Source organism: Aplidium turbinatum, chromosome 1, assembly GCF_918807975.1.
Source record: "Aplidium turbinatum chromosome 1, kaAplTurb1.1, whole genome shotgun sequence".
Taxonomy (NCBI): domain Eukaryota; kingdom Metazoa; phylum Chordata; class Ascidiacea; order Aplousobranchia; family Polyclinidae; genus Aplidium; species Aplidium turbinatum.
This window is the reverse complement of record NC_137472.1, coordinates 47,180,434-47,205,763: the sequence shown is the minus strand read 5'-3', so window position 1 is coordinate 47,205,763 and position 25,330 is coordinate 47,180,434. Positions and strand designations below refer to the sequence as shown.

At 37.0% G+C, this 25,330-nt stretch overlaps 1 protein-coding gene across 3 annotated transcripts in view; it reads right to left on the bottom strand.

The window, feature by feature from the left end:
* LOC145781360 (uronyl 2-sulfotransferase-like) overlaps positions 1-25,330 on the bottom strand; it is an 87,565-nt gene that overhangs the window by 48,262 nt on the left and 13,973 nt on the right. The window contains exon 1 of one of the 3 annotated variants that reach the window (XM_082593166.1): positions 20,627-20,852. The exons of 1 other annotated variant lie outside the window; for it this stretch is intronic. In XM_082593166.1, the coding sequence (XP_082449292.1) occupies positions 20,627-20,635 (9 nt within the window). In that variant the 5' untranslated portion in view covers positions 20,636-20,852. Of the gene's footprint in view, positions 1-13,247; positions 13,350-20,626; positions 20,853-25,330 lie in introns of those variants that run through there. One more of the 3 variants, XM_082593160.1, reaches the window with a different exon arrangement.

Below are 25,330 nucleotides of genomic sequence, written 5' to 3'. Positions count from 1 at the left end.
TCAACATACAAGTTCCCTCATAGAAAATGAGAGAGCCAAACACAAACATTAGGGGAAAGCAAGGCAAAACGGACATTGCTTAAATAATAAACTTTTCTCTATCTTCTGAAATTATTTGAATAAATACTCTACAAAACAAGTTGAAAATTTTCGTGCCACACTCGTTGGCAAATATATGTTAAGTAATTTTCTCAGCTCTTTGTTATAAAAAGTTGTCAACTTAAATATTTAGGTAATTTTTGAAAATTTTAGCTTCTTTTTTAGTTTTGAACATTGGTGGACAACGGAGCACCATCCTTCAAATAATGAGCTTTATGCATATTTTGTTTGCTGATAATTACATACTTTCTTGGATAGTTTGTTTGGAGCAAAACGGATATCTCTTGCAGTTATTATCGATATCACTTGCAGAACAGCCTAAAGGAAATAGTAGTTTTTTTAGAGAGAGCATTGTATTCAAACAGATCGCTTGTCTGCGTCACGTAGTCTGTTTTAAAGACTTGTAAGTGACAAAGATGCATTTACCAAACATCGTTTGACCAACGGTTAGATTGATTCTATTTGCAAAAAAATACTGAAGAAGCTACCTGCGTAGCAGCAAAAGCTTTATAATAAATTTAATGGTTATCAAATTTGACTGTTTTTATTTTATGAACATTCATTCTAACAAGTTTACAAAAAATCGCTCGATTCCGACAACTAATTAACAAAATAAATTGCGAGTCAATGCAGTCATAGTCACAGCCTACTATGTTTGTTTTGCGTCACGGTTGGGGCAAAACGGACACTTGAAATAAAAATCATTTTTTGTAAATAAACACAAAAAAAAAACACATTAGGTTTCATACTCTGGGCATGCCCTAAAGTTGCTCCTCCTCCAAAATACCAAATCTGCATATCTCAAAAACTGCTTGAGCTACAGACAGTGGCGTAGCCAGAAAAAAAATTTGGGGAGGGCCAAATATTTGATGAATTGAAGAGAACGACAAAGTGTTTGATTTAAGACATCGCCACCTGATGTGCAGTGGCGTATCTTGGTAGGTTAAGCAAGAAAAGCAATAAAGCTGGTGGGCGGTTAAAGCGTGCCGAAGGCACGCGTATTCTAGGGGGTCCGGGGGCATGCTCCCACGGAAAATTTTGCAAAATTACACTCAAATAATGGATTATAGCGCTTTCTGGAAACACTTTCAGGGTAATATTTGTATGAAATTTATTAGCAGATAAACAGCTATTAACTTATTAAAGGTAGCTGTTACACACGAACGGGAAAAAACTGCGGCTAAAATTAGAGAACACAAAAAACTCAGCTACACAAAAATTAACTTACACAAAAACCCAACAGAGTAAGCTATTCTGAAATTGCTTCCACAGATAAGTTAAAAGAAGCGTAAATCGTGTAAACTTTGCGCGATTTACGATTTGCAAAATTTATTGGTGTCTTTCTGTGTGTCTAAAACAAGTCCTGGGGGGGTGTTAATAGCCGGATGTCTTGGAAAACGATATAAATTTATACAAATTATATTATATTTTCAACGAAGGGTTCAACTTCGAAATCCAAACTTTGAAAATTTGGAGGGGCCATGGCCCTTTTCGCCCCCCCTGGCTACGCTTATGGCCACTGATACGGTTTTGTGTCAAAGGATGCAGAAAGCATGATTTCCTATCTGCTTTCTGATCAGTGATTGTGTCTATCTTGAGTAGAAAAGCGGTTATTTGGAAAAAATCTGTTTTAGAAATTCTAGCACAAAACAGCGCTGAACAAATATTGTGGCCCAAGCTATTCAATAAACAAAGTTCATAAACTAACCTGTAAAACTGGTAAAGCGTTCCTAAACTTTTTTGCATTTATTCATAGCTAAGATGCCCGTTTTTTGTCATATTCCTTGGAGAAACTCCTGAGGTGGAATTCGCTTTCAAGCTTCAGGTGCCATGCATCGCGTTTGTTGGATGGCGAAGGCGATTCATGCCATCAAACTTTGGATGTTTTGTCATCAGTTTAATAGTGATGATGATGATGTTCGCCCTTCGTTTCCGAAGATGGCCAATGAGACTGAGATCAAGCTTTTTTTTTCAAAAAAGAAGTTTAATAATATGTTAAAGGAAGAAGCACAAGGCATTCTAGAATTAACCACCTATTCTGTTGCGATTCATCTGAAAGCATGGATAACATCACCCAATGTTATAGAAGAACCACTAAGTGATTTCGAACTCATGGATCAACTTTCTAATTATCTGCATACAACTATTTCTGCTGCAAATAGCAAAAGCTTGGTCTGCATTCATCGTATCTGCTTGCCCAAAGAAATGGTTGTACTTGCCGGTTATAGGTGAATTGTTCGTAAACAGTTGTTCGTAAAGCAATTGTTCGTAAACAATTGTTCGTAAACTCAATTCTTCTTAAAGCAATTCTTCGTAAAGCAATTCTTCGTATACATCAATTCTTCGTATAGGTGAATTGTTCGTGCACAATTTTTCGCAACAGCAAGGTTTGTCTTGCAATTTCCGATGAAGGTGCATAATGCAAATTTTCGTGAATAACCAAGTTACGACGACACAAAGAAATAAGCACAATGAAAAAGCGCATTTTTTGTTATTTATTGGAATACAACAATTGTCTGTGTTTAGCAATTCTTTGCTTACACTACCAATACTATTTTGAGTAACTTCGTACAAATTGTCCACGAGCCAAGTTTAGTATGAAGTATTGTGTGCAATTCCACGCAAGTAATCACAAATTTCATCATCTTAAAAGTCTTGACGCCAAGTTCGGACGACTCTAGTTAGTCTTTCTGCACTGTCCTTGTACTTCTTCTTTGGAGGGGGTCCTGTCTGGCCACTGACATACTGTTCAATGCGAACCTCATTTAGGTTTTGCTCTCGCTTGATTGCAGATATGAACTTCCAAATATCTGGATGATTTGCATCAGTGCCGGTCTTTGGGGTGTGCAAACCGTGCGATCGCACAGGGCCCGCAAATTAGGGGGCCCGCAATTTACTCAGAAAATGCAGTAATTTTTGTCATTTCCAATGAAAAAATTCAACGAAGGAATTAGCAAACAAGAAAACATAGAAAAACAACCTATTTCGTAAACTGAAAATTTCGTACCCTGAAAAGATCGAGAAAAAAAACAACTTTTAGCCGAAGTTGCTGATCGGAGTTGCCGCAAACATTTCAAAATTTCTCTCGATCTTTTTAGGGGACGAAATAGGTCGAAATTCGATTTTGTTGACAGCGGACAAACGTGTCCAGTCTGAGCAGCTATCTCGGCGGACAAATTAAGTCTCACGGCGGACACAGGGCCGGATTTAGCTGATGGGGGGTCCGGGGCACTTTTAGATCGGGGGGCCCCCTGCAAAAATTTTTTTCGCACCTGAGGCGTGAAAAACCACCTCTGCGTCTATAGTAGCATCAATCCAGCGCTGCACAGCATTTTGCAGAAACTTCAAAGGCTGAAAGGAAGAAAAAATAACACAAAATCACATTTTTTCCACGTAGAGGGCCCTTCAAAAGTCGGGGGCCCGGGGCACCTGCCCCCTCTGCTCCCCCCCCCTAAATCCGGGCCTGCGGACATACGAGAGTTAACTTCGATCGTCATGCTTAATCACTTTATGTTGATAATTCTTCACTCTGAAAGGTCTTCATCAGACCAGACCATTGAAGCCCAATGCACAAGATAAAGATAACTGATTAACTTACACCGAACCAGGTCATGTGGCTTCTTGCGTCACAATGCTCTGGGCAGGAGTCGGAAAACTTCTGCACTAACATTATATACTGTTTTCTGCTGTGCAAAGTTTCACTATAGGCTTTTATCCTTAGATTTATTTTTGCGTGTCATGTGAGCGAAAGTGATGGAGAGCAAGTAGGCTACTGTAGGTTCATCGTATTTATTCTCACTTATACACATTTTCCTGGGCCTTTTCTTTCTTACTGTGATACCAAAACTTAGCCTACTCATATGATTTAATTTTGTAACCAACCTTGCCTTATCAATATTACTCGGAGATCAAAGCCAGACATTGTGATGTAACACTTGAACTAAATTGCGCTGATTTGTGTAGAAGTAGAAGTAGGTAGCCTACTCCCAACCATTCTTAGCGAAGAATTCACCGTTATTATGCTGATTCAATGTCATCAAACGTTGAAGCAACCTAAAAATCCAAAGCTATTCTGCTTAAATTGAAGCTAAGGGATACAATATTAATATTTTCTAGATGCGCCCTAGAATGTGCTGGAAATTATATTCTCTCAACAATTGTTCGTGCTATGCAATCACGTCAGGGTTAGAAATGTTTAAGGATTCAACCTATTTCGTACCAGGGTTAGGGGACGAAATAGGTTGCATCCAGACACAACATAGCTTTATTTCCGAATAATGCCAAAAAAAACTTGATCTAATCCTTTTGCTATGCCACCGGACAGCACCATTTAACAGTAATTTCATACCCAAATATTTGTTAAACATGCTCTCAGAATGCCCCAAATTCAAAGTAATTTTTCAAAATTTTCTGGGGGAGGCCCCCCAGACCCTCCGCCGCTACGTGTCGCCTTCGGAAAACACACCGCCAGGCTTCGCCCACCGACCGTCAAACCACCGTCCTTTCTCCTTTCTAAATACCTAGCTATGCTACTGAATTGGATCATTGTCTTTGGGGCGCGCAAAGCATTTTCTGCACAGGGCCCGAAATATCCTAAGACCGGCACTGATTTGCATATACGGGAACATGAACCCTCTGTGCCATCCTTCAATGCTATTACTAGTTTTGGGAAGGGTACTGAGGACGCCATCATAGAAGTTCCAGATTTGAATTGCAAACATTGGAGGACGGCGCCCTTGACGACGATCTAGGCGCCCAACCCAAGTGTCTTCAAAGTAGTCAATTACTGCCTGAGCAACATCTGGTAATACATTCCCATCAATGAGAATGTCAAAGGCCCGGCTGACTTCATCAATAGGCACAAAGGCCAGAGACGACAACATGCGCAGCCTCAGAGCAAACTCTGCACTTGTCTCGTGCTGCTCCTTCAGGCCACTTGATTGCGTCTTTCTCCAAATGCACTGGCACAAATGGAAGAAACAGCCACGGTGAGTTGAAAGTGGGTACTCTCTACTCACTGCATTAACCATGGCCTTCTCAAAGTCACTCATGATTGTCTCTGGAACAGCAACAGCAGGTAACAACTCGTTGATCTTTTGCAGCAGATGAATGTATGTCCCTCTCCTTTTGTCCCCCAGCAGGGCATACACCAGAGGTACTGAAGTGTTTTCCTTCAGTCCGTGTATTGTGTAAAGCTGTTCAAACGGTGAAGGCACTGTCTTGAAGGTGCCGTCAGCATACCAGTGCTTTGAACGGGCAAGGAGCTGCAGATATCTTTCAGTGGCAAAGAGGACCATACAGTTATATCCAGGCCCAGAATCATAGGCCAAGAATGTTACACCAGCAAACGTTTGCTTGTACTCTACTGGAAGCACAATGTCACGGAGAGAATGTGGGATTGCCGGGCCTGCATTTTCCTTCAATCGCACTTGGGTGACTGCCCTTTTCATGCTCTGCACACTTGGCAGTTTTGCTGCCATGGCTTGACTGAGTCCAATAGATTTTGCTGAGACGAGGTAACTTGGGGCATCACGACTGTCCTTTGCTGCACAACGAATATTTTCCATCACCTTTGCTGCTTCGACATGACCAGCATCTCCAGCATGATTGTGCTCACCTCTGGATTGTACAATGGCTGCCATAGCAGTTGTTACTCGTGCAGGACATTTCTTATTAAAATGCTCACATTTCCAATAAGTAGTTTCTTGCCCTTGTGCGTTAAGTGCACTATAATCTTTGTAATAAAACTGGCCACCATACAAAAGCTTTGGCTTTCCTTTTTCGCTGCTTGCAAACTGTAATGCCATTCTGAATCAGGAACTCTACACTCTGTCTGCTCGTCTACACTCTACAGGTACAGCAGGTCTTTAAGCACAATTAGCACATTTCTAGCATATAGGCTACCCTAATTGATTGTTCGTAAACAATTGTAGCTTTTTTTTTGAAAAAAAAGCTGTAGCCTAACTTTTATGAACATTTGTTTACGAACAATTAGTATTACGGTCAAATGCATGCCCGAAGAATTGCTTTAGGAAGAATTGATTTTACGAACAATTGCTTACGAACAATTGTTTTACGAAAAACTGTTTACGAAAAAAACGTCGGACACCGTACTTGCCTTGTTTAGTAAAACGCTAATGGTGGCAACCATATTAGATGAAACAGCAAAACGTCCACCAAGGCGACCAAGCATCAAACGAGATACGTTTCTCGGCAATAAGAGTCTAGAACAGTTTTGCACCTGTAGGCCTAATTCAAAACAGCATTTTCAGTTGTTGGGTCAAAATGAAGCAATAGCCTACTTATACTTTCAAAGAATCCTGCTCATTGGACTGAAAATGGTGTATTTTTAGGGGGGTATTTTAAAATTAAAAACATCTCAGTACCCTCCAAAATAGTGCCACTTAGAGTAAACAAATATACTATCAACAAATTTTTGGGTTACCCCTCTGGGAACTCCCCGCTACCGGGGGGTCTAACGAGCTAGCTCCAAAATGCATGGGATTTGACATCTAACTTTTGGACCGGTGGTTATAGGGAGTTGGGACTAGTCTCAAACGTTTCGTCTTGAATAGTTAAGGTAGGAATGTAACAGTTTCAGAAGTGTTGGTCAAATAGTGTGGCATGGACAGGCCCATTTTGTCCCAAAATGATCTATTTAGCCTACCGCGATAGTACAAAATTGAAAATTTGGCAGTAATTGGCCTTAATGAGTTGGAAATGGGCCTAACATTTTTGATTAATAAGCTATTATAGGGTTGCAATATTAGTGTATATAAGTCATATTATACGGTATGTCCTCATGTTCAAATCGAAGTTACCTAAACCAACAATTTTCAGCTCGATTGATGCTTGCTTGCAAGAAAACTGTAATGAAGTTAAGAGCTTACTTGCTCTTTTCCTTCAATCTTTTGCTAAAGGTTTGGCCACTCAAAAAGGGTCTCTGTTTGGTTTTGGTCCTGCTGCAAATCAGAGTTGGATCAATTGTAATTGGTAATTGTAATTGATGTAATTAATTACAATTTTTCATGTACGGTAGCCTAATTGTAATGTAATTGAGGCATTTTCAATCTGTGTAATTGTAATTGTAATTTGCTAAAATTTTGGCTCAATTACACTTTCAATTACATTAAGTGGTGTTCCGCCTCAGCTACCACCTTATCCAGTCCTTTTTTTCCAAAACCCCTTCTATTGTAAGAAACGCCAATTAGTTTATTGTGCATTATTTTGCCTGGTGAAAGGCGTTTTGTTTTCGTTTTGTTTACGAGTAATTGTAATTATTAAGTGATTTTTAAACACGTGGCCGTTGGCTTGACTGTAGTGTGTATGTGTAGTCTATGCCATGCCGAAAGGCATCCCTTCATTGAAATTGTAATTTGACATTTTTAGCACTGAGTAATTGTAATTGTAATGCAATTGAAACATTCAAGGGAGTAGCCTAATTGTAATTGTAATTGAACTAAATTAATGTAATTGATCCAACTCTGCAGTGCAAATGAGGACACAGGATCGCTGTTGAAAATTGCATCGGAAAGTGATGACACAAAACTCGTTAATCTGCCAGTTCACAACCAGGGTGAAGAACGTAGTGTCGGATTAGTGAACTACAAGATAAATATTTATGGTAAAAGAAATCTTGATACAGTCTTCAGAAGTGTAGTTCTCAATAAAAGCACGGATTTACTTGAAAATATTCACAAGATTGAAAAAATAAATGGGAAAAATTTGTAGCCTACAAGACATCAAAGAAATTAGACTGCAACTCTAGCCTTGCCACTGTTTCATCTTGCAGTTGTACTGGCACCAGCTCAGTGGCCGAGTGGTTTCGCCTTCGGCTCTGGTGCTGGTAGATCTGAGATCGATTCCAGGTCGGGTCAAACCGCAGACTTTAAAAGCGGTACCGATTGTGTTCTATCTTGCATAGCGCAGTGAGAATGAGTCGGGTAATAATGTGATAACATCTTAAACCTGATATGAATTAAAAATGAGCCCTGTCGCTAAAAGACCTTAGCTGTTGTAGAGCGACAATAAATAAAACCATAACATTATTATTATTAATGAAAAAATGAAACCCTATGAAGAAAAAGGTTACTCTGAAAAATAAGCTCTTATTATGAGAGCAGAGCAAAGTAAACTTGCTGATTTAGATTTCTTGAAATCACAAAATCCACCAGGGCCTTTTACCACCTCTGAGGAAGTGACTGCTTACCTTCAAAGTGATGCTGTAACAGATCATAAAAACAAAAGACTTTACACTGAAGTTCGCTATGCAAAGAAGACATGCCTTTCCCTAAAACCAAGTGCTTCAATATTCCGACTGAAAAAGAGACTATAAAAATTTCAGATCTGAAGACTATACCAACAACCTTATCAGCTACTTAGATAATTCACGTTCATGTGCAACTATAACAATGTCAGACCTCCAAAGTGCAAATTCAAGCTCCACATTAAATGACCAGGAATCTGATTCTGCAGCACCAGCCTATCAAGTTGGTGAGTTCGTAGCTGCCATCTGGATTGAAGGAAGCGAATATCACTGGTACCTTGCCAACATTATTGAAGTTGTGAATGATGATGCCTTAGGGGAAGGGAAGGTAATTTGATACGGAAGGTAATTTGATACACCCCCCCTACAGAAATGTACAAAAAATATTAGTCAAAAATATTGTCATTAGGTGGAAGATCTGTGAAAATAATGCCTACAAAAATTGCACCATGCAGCTAACTCGTGCTTTTTTGGCATAAAATTGTGAAAGTGTGTTTTTTGAGTATTTTCGTAAAATTTTTAACTCATGATTATTTTCGTCTGGAAAATTAAAGAAAAGTTCCTGAAAGATGAAACCAAACTCATTTGACAGTTCATTGATAAGGCTTCAAGGGCATGTCACGTTTTTTCTGCAATGTGCATCCAACCATACAAAAATCAATATTCTATAACTTTTTTTGAAAAAGGTAAATTGATACATGTGGAGAAGGTAAATTGATACAGTATATTAAATTCTTTTTTGTGACTGGAATAAATGTTGACATTGATCTACTTGATTTAAATAAGTTATTCTTTATTAACACGACCTGCTACTTTGGGAAACAACTATTATATAGGCTTTCGTAGGCCTACACGCTATCTGCTGTCAAAAAATGAGAAAAGTGCAAAGCACCCCCCTTGAATAAGAACTCCAGCCAATGATCCTTCCCATGACCATCCCGCTGCAGAAGCTTCGCCGCACACATGGGCCTCAACAGTCATCTTTGCACCCAAGCACGCCAACCACATATTAAATTTTCATTTATTGCTTTGCTGTCAAAGGGGATTTCTGTATTAGTTTTACTGTATCAAATTACCTTCCGGGTGTATCAATTTACCTTCCGTGGAAGGTAATTTGATACATTTGAGTGACGTTTTTAAAATTTCAATTAAAAAAAAAGTAACAAAAATAAAAAAGTGAAAATGTTTTTAAAAAGCGTATAAGGGATCAGACTTTCATTTCAGCTTAAAACCAATACTTTGTGTCACGTAATTTTCAGTTAACAGGCAAAAATGTTAAAAGTGTATCAAATTACCTTCCCTTCCCCTACTACTTACATCTAGGCTACTTCAAAAAGGTTGGCGACAGTAGAGATGGAGAAATATATTTAGATTTTCCATGAAAATCCTCAACTTCTTGTTACTGATACTTATCAGATCCAATTTTGGTAGAGGGGTGATTTTTTAACTAGGCTATAGACAAATAAAACCAAACAACCAAAACCAAACCAAAACCATTTCACATGATAACATGAAAATAAACTAAAAACTATGAACGTTTTCAGCAATACTCATGTTAGCCCTTTTCAAGTAACCAACTGATGTTCTTCATGAATTGAAATAACAGATCTGATCAGCATATACACATACACTTATCTGATCATTCATAATAGCTTGGATGTGTCGTATGTCAGATCTGCCCGAATCAAATGCTGTAGCCTACGTGTCAAATGAAACTGTTCAACTATCGAATGAAGCTCTTAATGAAAAGATAAAAAACACTGACTAATTTGATATCTGGAACTACACATAACTTCCATAACATTGGACCTTTGGAATATAATTAATAACTACGGATTAACAAACTATCATTTAATTTTACATAGCATCCTTTTCTTATTATTTTATCAGTAGCCTAACTAACTGAATACCGTATATAGGCTATATCACGTCGCATTGGTAACTGACACGTAGGCCTACATATATTTATATTTCAAAAGAACAAATATCAGCAAGAAAATTGAAAGTGCTTTATAATGACTGGTTGCATGCCTATATTTCAATTTTTATGATATTACGGTATCCAAAACGTCCCTGATTTTAAACGTAATGACAAACTAGATGTGCATAATGCATAAATTATGATTCATTTGAAACTTCTAAAACTGTTACATTGCTATCTTAACTTTTCAAGACGAAACTTTTGAGACTAGTCCGGCAGCCTTCTATGACCACCGGTTCAAATTTCTAGTATCAAATCCCATGTATTTTGACAATCACTCGTAAAACCCCCCCCGGTAGTGAGGAGTTCCTGCAGGGGCAACCCATAAAATTTTTCATGACATGTTTTTTACTCCCAGTGGCATTATTTTGGGGTTACTCAGAGTTTGTAATCCAATTTGTATTTTAACATACCCCTCTACATTAATTCAAGTTTTACATATAGCCAAGGAACTTTCAGCAGTCAATGACAGAGCAGAGAGAGGAGTTTCTCTAATCCAGGATTTTAACAGACTTTTAAGTGAAGATAAGGACCAACTTTAGCTTCTTTTGCAACTTGTTACTGAACACAGGAAACTGTTTCCAAATTGCAACAAGAACAATATTGTCTATTCTTCTTCTTCGTTTGAACCTTCTCCTCCACTCCAGGAGTAGAAGGGCTTTGCCTTTTACCACCCTTGGGCAGTGGTGGCGACGCGGTTTAGATGCTAGGGCAGGTGTCGAGAAGCCATTGAATTGATTGGTCATCCAGTTCACGCAGACCACGCACATCATTTGGCGCTGTTAAAGATGGTGCGGTTTGTTCCTTCATGACACACTCACAGATTGTGGATAGAGACATCCCCTATTTGTGCATGTTGGAGCGGAATAGTCCAACGCCCAGTACGCAAGCGGTTGAGCCGCACCCAGGCCTTCCTTGGCAAATGTATTTCGGTTGGGTAGGGGCTGGTGTCGAAGATGAAGCTTTGGAGTCTCGAGGAGTTCTTCTTCTACTTCGAGCTTCATTGGTGGTCCGCCCAGGTAGCCGCGCTGATGGATTGGTCTTCAACAGTTTTTATCAGGAGTTGTGCGGCACGTACAAATGGGTGTCTCGATTTCAGTCGCCGAGGATGCTCGCTCACAGACTCGTAGAGACTTGACTAGAGAAAGTGGTTGGGGTTCGTAGTGCGGAGAGAAAGAGACAAGATAGCTTTTTCGTGACGAAGCTAAGCTGGTTAGATGCTTGCAAGGACAGGGAAATTGTCCTATGGTGTAGGTCGCAGGCATCCTGTCACGATACGCAAGACAATATGTAAAATATTGTTGATAATATCGCTTCTGGCAATACTGACCAGAATTACATTTTGAGATGAATATCGTCACCAGTGTTCCCTCTAAGGTGCAAAAATTGAGAAAAAAACACGAAAATCTGTAGACGGTTTCTTAGTCACAAAAAAATTGTAAAATCAAGATTTGGACAGATTTCACGAGTCCTACTTTCTTAGAGGGAACACTGATCGTCACATATTTTTTCATAAAGCTACCGCCTACCCTACCTACCTTTTGTGCTAAAATCTGTTTTTTTCTAAAAAACTACTTTTCTACTCAAGATAGATGGATGGTTGGTTGGTTTGGTTTAATAGATGCATTCAATGTTCAGAAAGCAGGTAGAAAACCACATTTTCTGCATCTTTTGACACAAAAACCGCATCTCCAGCTCAAGTGCTTTTCGAAATACGCAGATTATGTATTTCGAGGGAGGGCACAGGACTTTAGGGGGGAGGGCCACTCCTAAATCAACTTTAAATTTTAAACAAAAGTTGCAGGAGTTATTTTTTCTGACAACCATTGGAAACATTGGAAAAGGTATTCCAAGCAAAATTCATAAACTCATGGGCTACATAGAAATTTATGAAAAATAATCACAAGTTTAGCCTACGTTAGTTTTGAACTTAAATATTTTACAATGAAATGTGGTAATGTGGGACCCTTTGCTCTGGGGCTCCGATGCCTTGCAGCGACAGAACCGGTGATAGTTACGACTCTGCTTGCAGTTCCTATGAACCACTTTGGAGGATGCTAAATTTTTTGCTCTAGGAACTTTCGCTTCCGCCGGAACATGCCAAAAGTCCGTTTAAGCATGGAGACCGTTAAAAGATAAATAATAGGCTATGTAAACTTTGAGACAGATCTTACACATCAAATAAAAAATAGATAAGATACTTTTCAAAATCTACTCGTAGGTCCAGCCCTTTCCCTACATTAGTATGCCTACTCTAATTTTTTAGAAACCGTTGCCGAAAAGTCAAATGAAGAGCTTAATAGGCTAGTAGGGGAGAGTGGGGGAAGTTGGGCCGTTTTTCACATTTTTGAATGTAGATCACTCAACTCTAATTCGATTGTAGAACGCTATGCATCATTATGATCTTGATCCTTCGAGTAATTTTTTCTGAATTTTGAATTTATTCTAAGTCTTTCAGGCAAAAAGGTATTAAGGTTTAAAAAACGATAACTTTTCGGCCCAATGTACCCCCACCCCTGGGGTATATTAGGCCGTGCATGGGGCACGTTGGGCCAGTGTGCAGAACAATAAAGAAATAACCATACTAAATCAGTGTTAACTGCAAATGATGAATTAATATCATAAATGGACACTTTCCCAAAAGGACACTTTCCTAACAGGACACTTGCCCGAAAATAAAGTGTATTTTATGCAATGTTCTTTCAGGGAAGTGCAATTGCTGGTAAGGGTCTTTTCGGGCAAGTATCATTTTGGACAAGTGTCCTTTTGGGTAAGTGTCCTTTCGGGCAAGCGTCTTTCTGATAATTGTGTACAGGTTCCCATAATTACAACAAAACATTTTTAAACAAACAATGCAGAAATAGGTCGAAAATTAATGTTTTTTAAAGTGGCCCAACTTACCCCAACATCAGCCATATTGTTTTGTACAACTTGCCAGACTGACCTGTGAAAGATTCGACAAAATTGAGTACCATAAACTGACACTTATCCTCTGGCAATATAAATATATATGAGCCACAAGTATAGCACTTTCAGTTACAGTTTTGCATGCTTACGTTTCAAGCAGATAATTTTTCAAAAAAACACTAAAAACTAAACTTTCTTACTTCACTCATAAACGGTGACTGCAATCAACTTCACCTCACCATTGTATGATCTGAGAACGAAACGGCATTACATGACGCCATCACGTGACATGCAGTGATTGTGTATCGCAAGATATATGGGTGGCCCAACGTGCCTCACCGGCCCAACTTCCCCCACTCTCCCCTAAAAGTACTTAAGTCACATAATGCCAGTTTTGAGTTATCAGCGTTCAAACATTTTCTACGACCTTTGAAATCAGGAAAAAAATATTTTTCAACTTTGAATTGTCAATTGTGATAGATTATGTCGCAATACGTTTCAGAACAAAAAATTATCTTTGAACTCACTTTCCTAAAGAAATAACAGCCAAGAAATATTTTGGACTTAAGTACTTTTATGTCAAAATTGTGACTTAGGTACTTTTTCCTTCAACCTGTATGATCGCAAATGTGATTTAGGTACTTTTTCTACTAAACTTAAATAACAGGAGCACACAAAACTGCTGTTGAAACACTGTATTTTTGAAATTTACAACTCAAATGTGACAGAATAGTCGTGTTTGGTGTTATTTTTATCACATATATTAGTATGAATATTACGGTTTTCAGATACGTATCTTGATCAAATTTGAAGAGGTTTTAGGGAATTTCTTTGAGATATTTTCACTGGAAAAAAATCTAAACAGTATTTTTTTAACAATCTCGTGTTACACCCCAAAATATGCAAGAGGCAAACACATCATACAATATACACACATTTACAAAGACAGAGAAAAGATGGCGTGCACAACAGTACAAAATTTTTGTTTTCACCGCTCAATACGTTACTCAGTTTATTCCAGTTCTTCCTCATCGACCTCGTTTGCATCAACGGTAGCCTATCTGCTGTGAGCATGTTATAAAAGGTAACATTGGGAGTGGGCTAATAATGGCATGTTTTAAAAGTTCCTTAGCATCATCTAGCTTTTCTTTTTTGATTGGAAGAAACGATGCATACGCAGAATGAAGTGTTGGTGACCCACCTAGACTACCTACAACTAGGGTTGCCAGAGGTTAATATAAAAAAGAGCCCAAGCTTATGCAAAAAGTAGCCCAAAAGTAGCCCAATTTTTTTGGGGGTTCTAAAATGGAGCCCAAATTGGAGCCCAAGCAAAGAGATAGGCTATTATACAAAATTCTTCAAGAACGCTTGAACATCAGTCCCAAATTATAAGTGTTTTTCCAGTTCTTCACATCTTTCAGACAGATTGGCAACCATGCATTCACTTAACTGTTCGTTAAAATAACTACAAACAAGTACCGGTTCCACACCAAGCAACACAAAAAATGGTTTAATTACTTTTCGTGATGAGCTAAAGCATCAAGAGTGTTCCCTTCAAGACCATCAACAGTTTTGATAACCCATCTTGGTCGATCAACGTAGAAACTATCTTTTTTTTTACTCATATAAATTGTTAAAAAAAATTTCACTAGCCTTTCTTTTCTCATTTTTCTACATTTGTAAAAACTTTATTAAGGTGTTGCGACCATGCCATAACTGATTGTCCTGCTTTGGCGTCATGCACATAGCGTCCATGTTTTGTTGCTTCTACCTTTTTCTAGACCCTTGCTATGTTTAAAATATAGGCTATTGTTTTTCGTTGTGATCGTCAGAAATAAAAACAAACTGAACTGATGTCCACTGCATTTTCAAGAAAACCTGGATCCACTGTTACCACTCTCTTGTCATGGAAAAGTACTATATTTGAATAAAATGACAGCCACTGGCGTTAGTGACAGTGAGTGCTAAAAGTTCTTAAAATTCCAAAATAGAACTAAATTTTCTTGAAAGTGGGAGCCCTGAAGTCATAGCCATAGGAGGGTAAAATATTTTGAGGGGGCGAACAAAATTTTCCCAAACTTTTCAAATTTTTCCCAAATTTGGCCTTTGCAAATTTATTGTCAAAAACGCAATATTACTCACAATCATCTCTGAGGTAGTGTAGTCCATAAGAACTCCACACTCATCAAATGTAAGCTGACGAAATGTAAGCCTAACCTATTATGGTAGGCTACACCACTTACTTTAGTCTACTTTGAACACTTTTCACAGTCATTTGTGTGTATTTTTTAAAGTATTTATGCTAAATATCTCAAATTTGGTCATCAATAGGTGTAACCAGACAAAAACTCGTGTCCACTTTGAAAAGCACTACAAAGACATCGATGCAGTCAAACAAAAAATAGGTAGGCTACTTTGAACACTGTCCAAACTTATGCACACAACATAGCGGTAAATCGCTAAAAAACACTAGATAGCAAAAAAAACACTAGATGCAATCCAAAAACACTAGATCTAGTGGAAAAACACTAGGAGAGACACCACTGCCTGGATCACTTAAGTTGCCAGGATTGCCAGATATTAAAGCCTATAAACATGCACATTTTTGAAAATTGGCATCTTTTTACGTACCAAATTGGTAACCCTGACTGACTGAGGCCTCCAAAAACGCTGCTCCTCAATGAAATAACTACGAATTAGGTAGGGTATAATGGGGTAATTCCGGACATGAGGTAATTCCGGACAGCCTGGTGTAATTCTTGTTCTAATCGTATTATCAGTTTATTTTATTTCAAAACAGAAGTATAAAGAATAAATGCACACGGAAATACAAAATAACAAAGTAAGTAAACAACACAACGCAAACAAAATACATTAATGCGTTCATAAAGTGACTTCCCCAGTCCGAGGATAAAAAAAACATTCAAACACAATCTTTTTCACAGTGAGCAAAATGTTCCTTTTTTATATACATATAATTTAGCTTTCGAGCACCAAATGTGGTGAAATACTGAAAAAATAAAGTTTCTGTGCTGTCCGGAATTACTTGTAACGGTAAGGCTATGGGGAAATTCCGTTTTTTGCATTAAAAGTGTGCATGTCCGGAATTACCCCACAGACGGGGTAATTCCGAACAGTTAGGCACTGGAAATGTAGGCCTCATCTTGTGGCCATCTTAAAATAATTTTAGAAAATTGCTGTAGCATACTATTAACATATGCGTGAATGTCTTAAATTTGCATTGGGGTCGATTTAAAAGCAACACGTGAGCAATGGTAATCCGAAAACGGAAATTCTGTCCGTATTTACCCCGTTATGCCCTAAACATCTTAAACATGATATAATTTTTACATAAAAAATTATATTATATTTTAAAAAAAAGTAGCCCAATTTGGCGCCAACTAAAAAAGCGCGCCCAACGCGAATTTTTGGCGCCTGGAGAAATCAAAAGTAGCCCAATTGGGCGTAAAAGCGCCCAATCTGGCAACCCTACCTACAACTCTACAAGCAATGTTGCCAGACTCCAGTTTGCTCACGACACCATTTCAGCCTCCAAATTACACCATTTCACCAAGAATTACACCAACGCCCTGAATTTTCTCTTTGATACAGAAGTGTTAAAAAAGTATTGAAAATAACAAAAATTTACATAGCAAAGAACAAAGATCACACAGTTACATGTACAACACAGCCAATACAGTATGATAGTTAGGTGGAGAAGCTAGAAGAATGAAATAAAAATAGTTTTTTAACAAATTGTCATTTAATTGTTCTTCCAATAAAAACAGTGCAACAGCAAAAAATAATGTCTAGGACCTTAACTTTTTGCATAAAGAAGTTTACGATTAATTAATTGGTTGGTTTTGAATCTTTATCCTCAGACTGACAGAGCCTTGATAGGTTATTTTTGGTAGTTTCGCATACTTGTAGAGGCTCTTGACCAGTGGTGCCGAAATTAGTTGAGGATTGGGGGGGATAATTCAACAATTTATCAAATTTTAGATGATTTTTGAACATTGGGAGGGATGCAAATTTTTGTACACAATTTTGGTGGTACCGGTTATAAGTTTATTAAAAAAATCACCGGACCTCGTTAATTAGCTGCTAACAGCATAATAGGGGAAGGTCGGGTTAGTTGAGCCACTTTTTGCATTTTTGCAATTTTTTTTTATATGAGTTGCTTTAATTTCTTCATTCACAGTGCTTTACCTTCTGCGTATATTAAACAATATTTGTAGGAAGCAGTGGCGTATCCTGGTTGGTTGAGCAAGGGAAGCAATAAAACTCGTAAGGGAATAGAGCGTGCCGAAGGCACGTGTTTTCTAGAAGGGTCCGGGGGCATGCTCCCCCGGAAAATTTTTGCAAAATTACACTCAAATAATGAATTATACTGCTTTCTGGAAACACTTTTAGGGTAATTTTTGTATGAAATTTATTAGCAGATAAACAGCTATTAACTTATTAAAGGCAGCTCTTACACACGAACGGGCAATCAATCAATCAATCAAGTTTATTTTCGGCATAGCTCCACATTCATTTTCAAAGTACACATCAGGAGATATAACAAATAGCTTTTTTTTTATATGGAAACTACACCATGGAGGCACCGAAAAAACCATGCGGTTATCTAAGTCAAGGTGCCCCCACATGGGATGTTTTACTGGATACAATATATAATTGGATTAATAGCACAGAAAAAACAAACAAACACAAAGAAAAACAACAACAACAAAAAAGGAAAAAAAAAAAAGTTATCAACAACAGTAGCCTAAAGCAACAATATAATCACAAAATGACACTTAAATGGGTCAGTAACTAGTAGCCTAGGACAGTTTATCAATGCCAATAATGTAAATAATGCCAAAAATCAGCTTTAGTAATTTGAAATGAGTTGTTTTTTATATTCCTTTTTGAAAGAAGAAAACGACAACATTGTGATTTGCTTTGGGATATTATTCCACAAGGTTGCTCCAGCATATTTAATGCATTTTTTCCCAGAATTGGAATTTATTTGCTGAATATATATAGACTCTTTCTTAGCACTTCTGGTTGAATACTTGTGAATGTCTTTAGATTTTGTGAACATGTTTTCAAAATGATTTGGTAATATATTATGGTGGATTTTAAACATAAATTTTCCTAGTTCTAGTCGATGAATATCCTCTATCTTGAGTATATCAAACTCCTTGTATTTGGGGGAAAGTTTTGTGTAGTAGTCACAGTTGGCTATACATCTCAGTGCATTGTTTTGCAAGGTGTTCAGAATTTTAAGATTGGAAGAGTCAGCTGTGCCCCAGCTTGTGATGCCATATTGGAGATGAGTATATATAAGAGCATAGTATAACATCATTAGTGTTTTTTCATCTACATAATGCTTAATCTTATACATAAGACCAATAGATTTTCGCAATTGTTTTGTCAGTTTTTCTATGTGATGTGTCCATTTCATTTTGTCATCAACTACAACACCTAAGTATTTTACATTGTCTGTGCGATCGATTTGGGTTCCATTGATAGATATTGCAAAGTTTTCATTTATATTATTTCCTCCTTTCTTAATTAGCATATACATAGTTTTACAATAATTCAAAGAAAGCTTGTTGTATCGAAGCCAATTATCAACTTGCAGAAGTTCTTGGTTAACATTACTTTGGAGATCATTTAGTGTATTTGCTGACATGGATAACAAGGTGTCATCTGCAAAGAGGGTGGTTTGAAAAGAAGAAGCCAATGGCATATCATTTACGTACAGTAAAAATAGTAAAGGTCCAAGTATTGAGCCTTGTGGGACTCCGCATAATATATGTTCAGGGTTAGATATAGTATTGTTTATGCATGTATATTGTGAACGGTTATTTAGATAACTTCTTAATAAACATAAAGGAACCCCTCTGATACCATAACAGTTTTCAAGTTTTTTTAACAGTAGAGCATGATCCACGGTATCGAAGGCTTTTGACAAATCCAAGAATACACTACATGTATGAAGTCCCTTATCCTTATTGGATAATATAGATTACTACAGACATCAGAAACAGCAAGAGATGTAGAGAGGCCATTTCGGAAACCATATTGACACTCTGATAGTAAGTTGTATTTTTCTACATATTCATTGATACGTAACGAAATAATTTTTTCAACAATTTTTGATATAGGAGGGAGAAGTGAGATGGGACGGTAATTGCTACAATCAGTCTTTGAACCTTTCTTATAAATAGGTACTACTTGAGCAACTTTCAGGCAGTGTGGAAAAATCCCTTGATTTATGCACTTGTTTATCATTTGGCTTAATATGGGGGAAATTATGCAGCTTGCCAACTTGAGAAATCTTATTGGAATATCATCTTTTCTCACAGATTTTTTTGGATTTAATTCACTGATGTATTGCTGGACTTCATTTGGATTTGTTTCCTTTAAATAGAAGGAATGAAGAGGACTTTTCATTTGCTCAGGTGGTGACATGTTTGGTGGATTGATTTTGGATGCCATGATAGGTCCAACAGTGCTAAAGAACTTGTTAAACATGTGTGCTATTTCATTGTTATCAGTGATAATCTGTTTCTGTTCGTTTTCTAATGAATGATTTGAAATATTATCTTTCTGTTTCGTTTGTAATATTGTGTTTATAGTCTTCCATAGTTTTGCTGGATTATTTTTGTTTGTTTTTACACGGTCTTGATAGTGTTTTTGTTTAGCTATTTCAATAAGATGATTTAATTTATTTCTATATTTTTTGTACTTCAAGAAAGAGTTTTCAAGTCTGTTCTTGATACACACTCTGTAAAGTTTATTTTTATTCTTAATGGATTTTAAGATGCCTTTTGAAATCCATGGTTTTTGAATTAACTTTCTGTGTTTCCTTGATATGGTTTTTAAAGGTGCATGTTTATCTAAAACTGATTTAAATTTGTGCATAAAGACATTGAAATCATGATCCACTGTGTTGTTGTATGTTCCCCAGTCATGAAATGAGTTGTGCAGTTCAGTGAGAAATTGTTCAGAATCAAAATTACTCATATTTCTAGTAGTTATTTTAGTGCCCGAGTTACATTTTGCTGAAATTTTAGTTTCTACCATTATAAAGATTGGCAAGTGGTCACTAATGTCATTCACTAAAATTCCAGGTGTTACATTGTCTTTGAAATTGTTTGAATACATATGATCAATTAATGTAGCACTGTGATCTGTGATTCGAGTTGGTTTATTAATAAAATTTTCACATCCATTGCTAATAAGCTCATTAATGTCATTTTTAACTTTATCACATGAATTATACAAAAGTTGGTTAATATTGAAGTCTCCGCATATATAGTAGTTAAGCTTGCTTTTATTTATTTTACTTAAAACATTCATAAATTTGTTCTGAAACTCACCAAATACATGAGTAGGGTGTCTATATATAACACCAATGACAAAGGGCAAAAATGCGACTATAATTAGAGAACACCAAAAACTCAGCTACAAAGTCAAGTCTAGCTTAGACCTCACATATCCTGTCTTATTCCAAAGTCTATCCAGCCAGGATAACAGTGTAAAGCCAACATTTGGCTCAAACTTTTGCTTACAAGGCCGATATTATAACCATAACAGTGCCCTAGATTTTCTCATTACACAGCTCACTGGCACAACATCCAACAGAGCAGAGTTGCCAGACTATGAAAAAGTCTTAAAGCCAAAATAATACAAAGAAAAGGCCAAAACAAGGAAAATATTTGACAAAAAAGGCCAAATGGATATATTTACCTGTTTCTATCAAAAATAATAAAATTTACATATATATTTTATAACTTGTAGTGGATTTTAATAAATTGTAGCAAAAATAATTCTGAAAGTAGCCCAAAAAATAGCAAGTTAGCCTATAAAAGTAGCGGATGAGTTTTGATCCGCCACATTACGAGTATTAAACAAGTATAGAACATGTATTGAACAATGTTGAATATGGTTTCATCTGGTAAGGTTACAATATTAGAAAAATATTGATTATCATGCATTTTGAAAAGTTATTTAAAAAAAAACTAATTCGCGGAATTTGGCTAATCTGGCAACTTCGCGACTGGAAGCAATTTTTAAATCGCTTCCAGCGATTAGTTAAAAGAAACGTAAATTGCGAAAACTTTGCGCTGCTTTTTTCCTTTCTTTCAAACTTGTTTCTTCTTATTGCAAAAACGAGAGCAACGGATGCAATACGAATCTTCGCTTCCGTTGGCTTCCAACTTTTTTAAAATTAAAACCGAGTTCAAAATCATACGTGGGGCATGAGTTAAAAACCGTTCTAAATTGCATTTAGGTAAAGAAATTACGAAATCGTTTTACTGAAAAATATCAGCTTCTCTTTTTTCAATTTTGACAGGGGAAGCAATGCTTCCCTTGCTTCCATTGAGGATACGCCCCTGGTAGGAAGTACAAGCCTTATCGAACAACGACAACCGGGTCCACAGGTGTTTAAAAACTAGTAGTCAAATGGCTCAACTAACACCACGGTAAGGGTTAGTTGAGCCACAGCCTGGGGTTAGTTGAGCCTCATTTATTATTTTTGAAAACACAAATTTAATCACGTTTCTTTTCCAAGCCTTAGTTTATATTTAAAGTAATAATATCAATGTATGAAAACAGGTTAACAATTGTTCCAAGAGTCGCTCGTAACTCAATTTGCAGATAAAATAATGAAGGTATTGCTGGCATCCAAATAACACCATTTCATTATAGCTTGACCACGTTTATGAGCTTTTGTTGAGTTCTATGTAGTTCAAAGAGATTTATTGGACCGTAAACAGACTTATCCAACGGCTGCAATCTATGTAAGGTGTTTGAAGGTATTGTAAGCATTATAACGCCTTTTATACACTGGCTCAACTAACACCGAAAGCAGTGGCTCAACTAACACCTTAACTATACCGCCATGAAAATGTTAAAACTACAGCAAAACTTCATGGCACACCATGCCGCTTTTTATTCAGAACGTAGCTTGTTTGGTAAGCTACCAAACAAATTAAATGAAACTGTCTCAGTAAACAAGCAAAAAAAATATTATTGGACATAGGGCCTACCTCTATTTTTAAAATCTACTTTCCAAGGTCAAAACACAACTTTTTAACTTCAGCACCACAAATAGAGTTGTAAATGCAAAAAAAACAAACCGTTTTTTTTTAAAAAAACGTGTTTTTTTTCAAAAAAAACTTGGGCCAAAAAAAACACGCGTTTTTTGTTTTTTTTTGTTTTTTTTCATATTTTTCTGGAAAAGTTGCAAATTTTTTACAATTTGCAGCTTAGTTTCATTATAGTGCTCTTGAAAAACATTAAACTAGTAAAATTGGTTTTATTGGTGTGCTGAAATTCCAAAGTGTGTGTGCTTGGCAGCAGCATATGTTTTTTGCATAGCCCTATAACCTTCGTTGTTTCACTTTCTTCTTCATTCTCAGGCATGTTTGTGGCAGTAGACCTGACAAACATTGAATTAATGCAATTTGATACATGACATAATGTAGATGAGTTAATTTATTTTTCCTTTTATGGAAGTGCCCTTTATGGAAGGTAGCCTACGATGTTAGTATACCGGTAGGCCTACTGGTTATTTTTGTACACACTCAATGGGTTGACGAAATTTTGGCAAAAACAAGATGGCAGTATTCAGAACACACATTACCTTGTTTGTGGTAATTTACTAATGCAAGCTATTGCCAATAGCTTGTTTAAACATGTTTTTAAACTGATAGCTTAACAACGATGTATATGCTTTATAAATGTTGAAACAGAAGTATTCTTTTCGTGTGTTGTAAGGTCTTAGACACTTTGTTATTGATGCTTCTTGCAGATCATTTGTGACATAATGCAAGAGATCTTATCACTGATATTTTTAGCTGTCAAAAGTAAGTGAATTTGTCAGAAAAGGTTTAGGTTAATGTTCCTTTCAAATGCCCACCACCCATGTTAACTATTGCTAGTAACTACCAACCATGAATGAAGAAAATTTCCCTTTAAAGTGAAGTTTTTCAGCACTGCTCAGTGTTCACATAGTGAATAAATGCTTCATAATACTTTTCCTGACAAGAATAAAGTTTTACCCATATTAGGCTACCGCAATGCAGAATAAAGATACAAAACAAACATCAAAGATGAAAACTTATTTTATTTGGGAACTACGCTGGAGTAAAAAGGAGAATTGACCTTTTGTCGTTACCCACCAATAAAACCATGATGCGTAACTTTAATTTTTTTTCTATTGGGCAGAGGAAAGATTGATAAAAAGTTTGGCAAAAACAGAAAAGTGATAAAGTCTCAAAGTCCTGAAAACTACAGTAGTTCAATTTGGATGGATAAGTGCAACCATACTTCTTTTAAAAATGTCTATGACAGCACAATGGTGTGATTAAGGGAAAAAAAACATGACTATGACATTACAAAGGAGTATTGAACCTCTTCAGGGAAAATAAAAAACATCAAAATGCTTCCATCTTTCACTACATTTAAATGTGATTTGGGCTGAAAGTTGGGGTTTTAGCACAACACTGCTTTTGCCAAACTTTTCATCAATCTTTCCTCTACCCGATTAAAAAAAAATTTTTTTTAAAGTTTTGCATCATGGTTTTATTGGTGCGTAACGACAAGAGGTTAATTTCTTTTTACCTGAAAAAGTAGTCGCCAAAACTTGTTTTAATGTTCATAAACAGATAGCCCACCCCAGAAAACATGGGGTAGAGGTAAAAAATATCCAAATATGTTGAGCGGTTCTTGAGATATTGCCATTTTTCTATTGCTCCTTATCTATGAAGCCACCTAGTGGCTAAGGTTACTTCACTTATAACTCGAGAACCGCTTGTGTGATTTTCATCAAGTTTGCACCAAATGCACATCAACTGGAACAACCTCTTGGCGTTGCACTGGAAAAGGTGTGGAGTGCAGGTCAAAAGTGCCTTTGTTAAGTAGAAAAACAGGACACTGACCACCTAGTCTTAACATGCCCATTAACCAAAATCCCAGGTGGCTTCGAAACTGTACACGAGTGTGGTACTGCATTTAACAACTGGCTCGACCAAATTACAGACAATACTTGAGATGTGCCAACCATAGGACACTGTTACTACTATTTGAGACAGTGAGAAATCTTTATGGCTCGTGTGTTGAGACTTGGGATCTACAAAATTGCAATGAAAAAATAGGCCTATACCAGACATATAGTCTGATTTAAAGTAAGTTATACGAGTTATGAGACTGCTTCTTTGTTGAAAGAGACGCTATTGCAATGAGTTTACCCTAACTGCTGCATATTGTGACGTTTAATGTCAAAATAGGTAAAAAAAACAAAAAAAACGAATAAAAAACAAAAAAAAACGATAAAAAACAAAAAAAACGAGCTCGTTTTTTTTAAAAACAAAAAAAAAACGTTTTTTTACATCTCTAACCACAAATAATATCAATCGTCAACTCAAACCAGACGGGAGACCACGCGATGAAAAACTTTAAGATCACATGACGATAAAATATGGTTACCTCACCACATTTAAGAATTAAAAGGGGTGGATCAACTAACCCAGTGGCTCAACTAACCCAAGCTTCCCCTATAGGCTACAGATAAGAAATCATGGAGATAAAAGTGCTACCAGTGCGCTTGTTAATGCTTGTTTCTTTTTCTTGCAGCAGTCAAAGAAAAATTGGTACCCCCAGCAGGATTCAAACTTAATGACCTGCCAACGAATACTTAGTTTTTCAAAAAAAAAAAAAAGAAGTTATACTTTTCTGCTTGTCCTCTCTCTCCTTCACTAGAATCACTACACTTAGTGCACTATAACACAAAGTCACTAGTCTGGATACTGAAAACAATCGAAGCTACAGAAGACCATCTGCAAAATTATGACAAAAATAATAACTTTCAAACACTTAACAAGAACTTGTTACAACCGAACATGTTGCGTCTTACGGTCGTCGTGGTCGTCGTGTGAGCCTCTGGGGCCGAGGGTCTATCCTTTTACCACCCCAGATTCACGATGTTCCCGGACTACACTGGAAGCCTGCCAGAGAGCAGCCAGTCTTTGGTTTCATCATCCATGACACGCAGACCTTCCACTCCGTTAGGTGGCTTG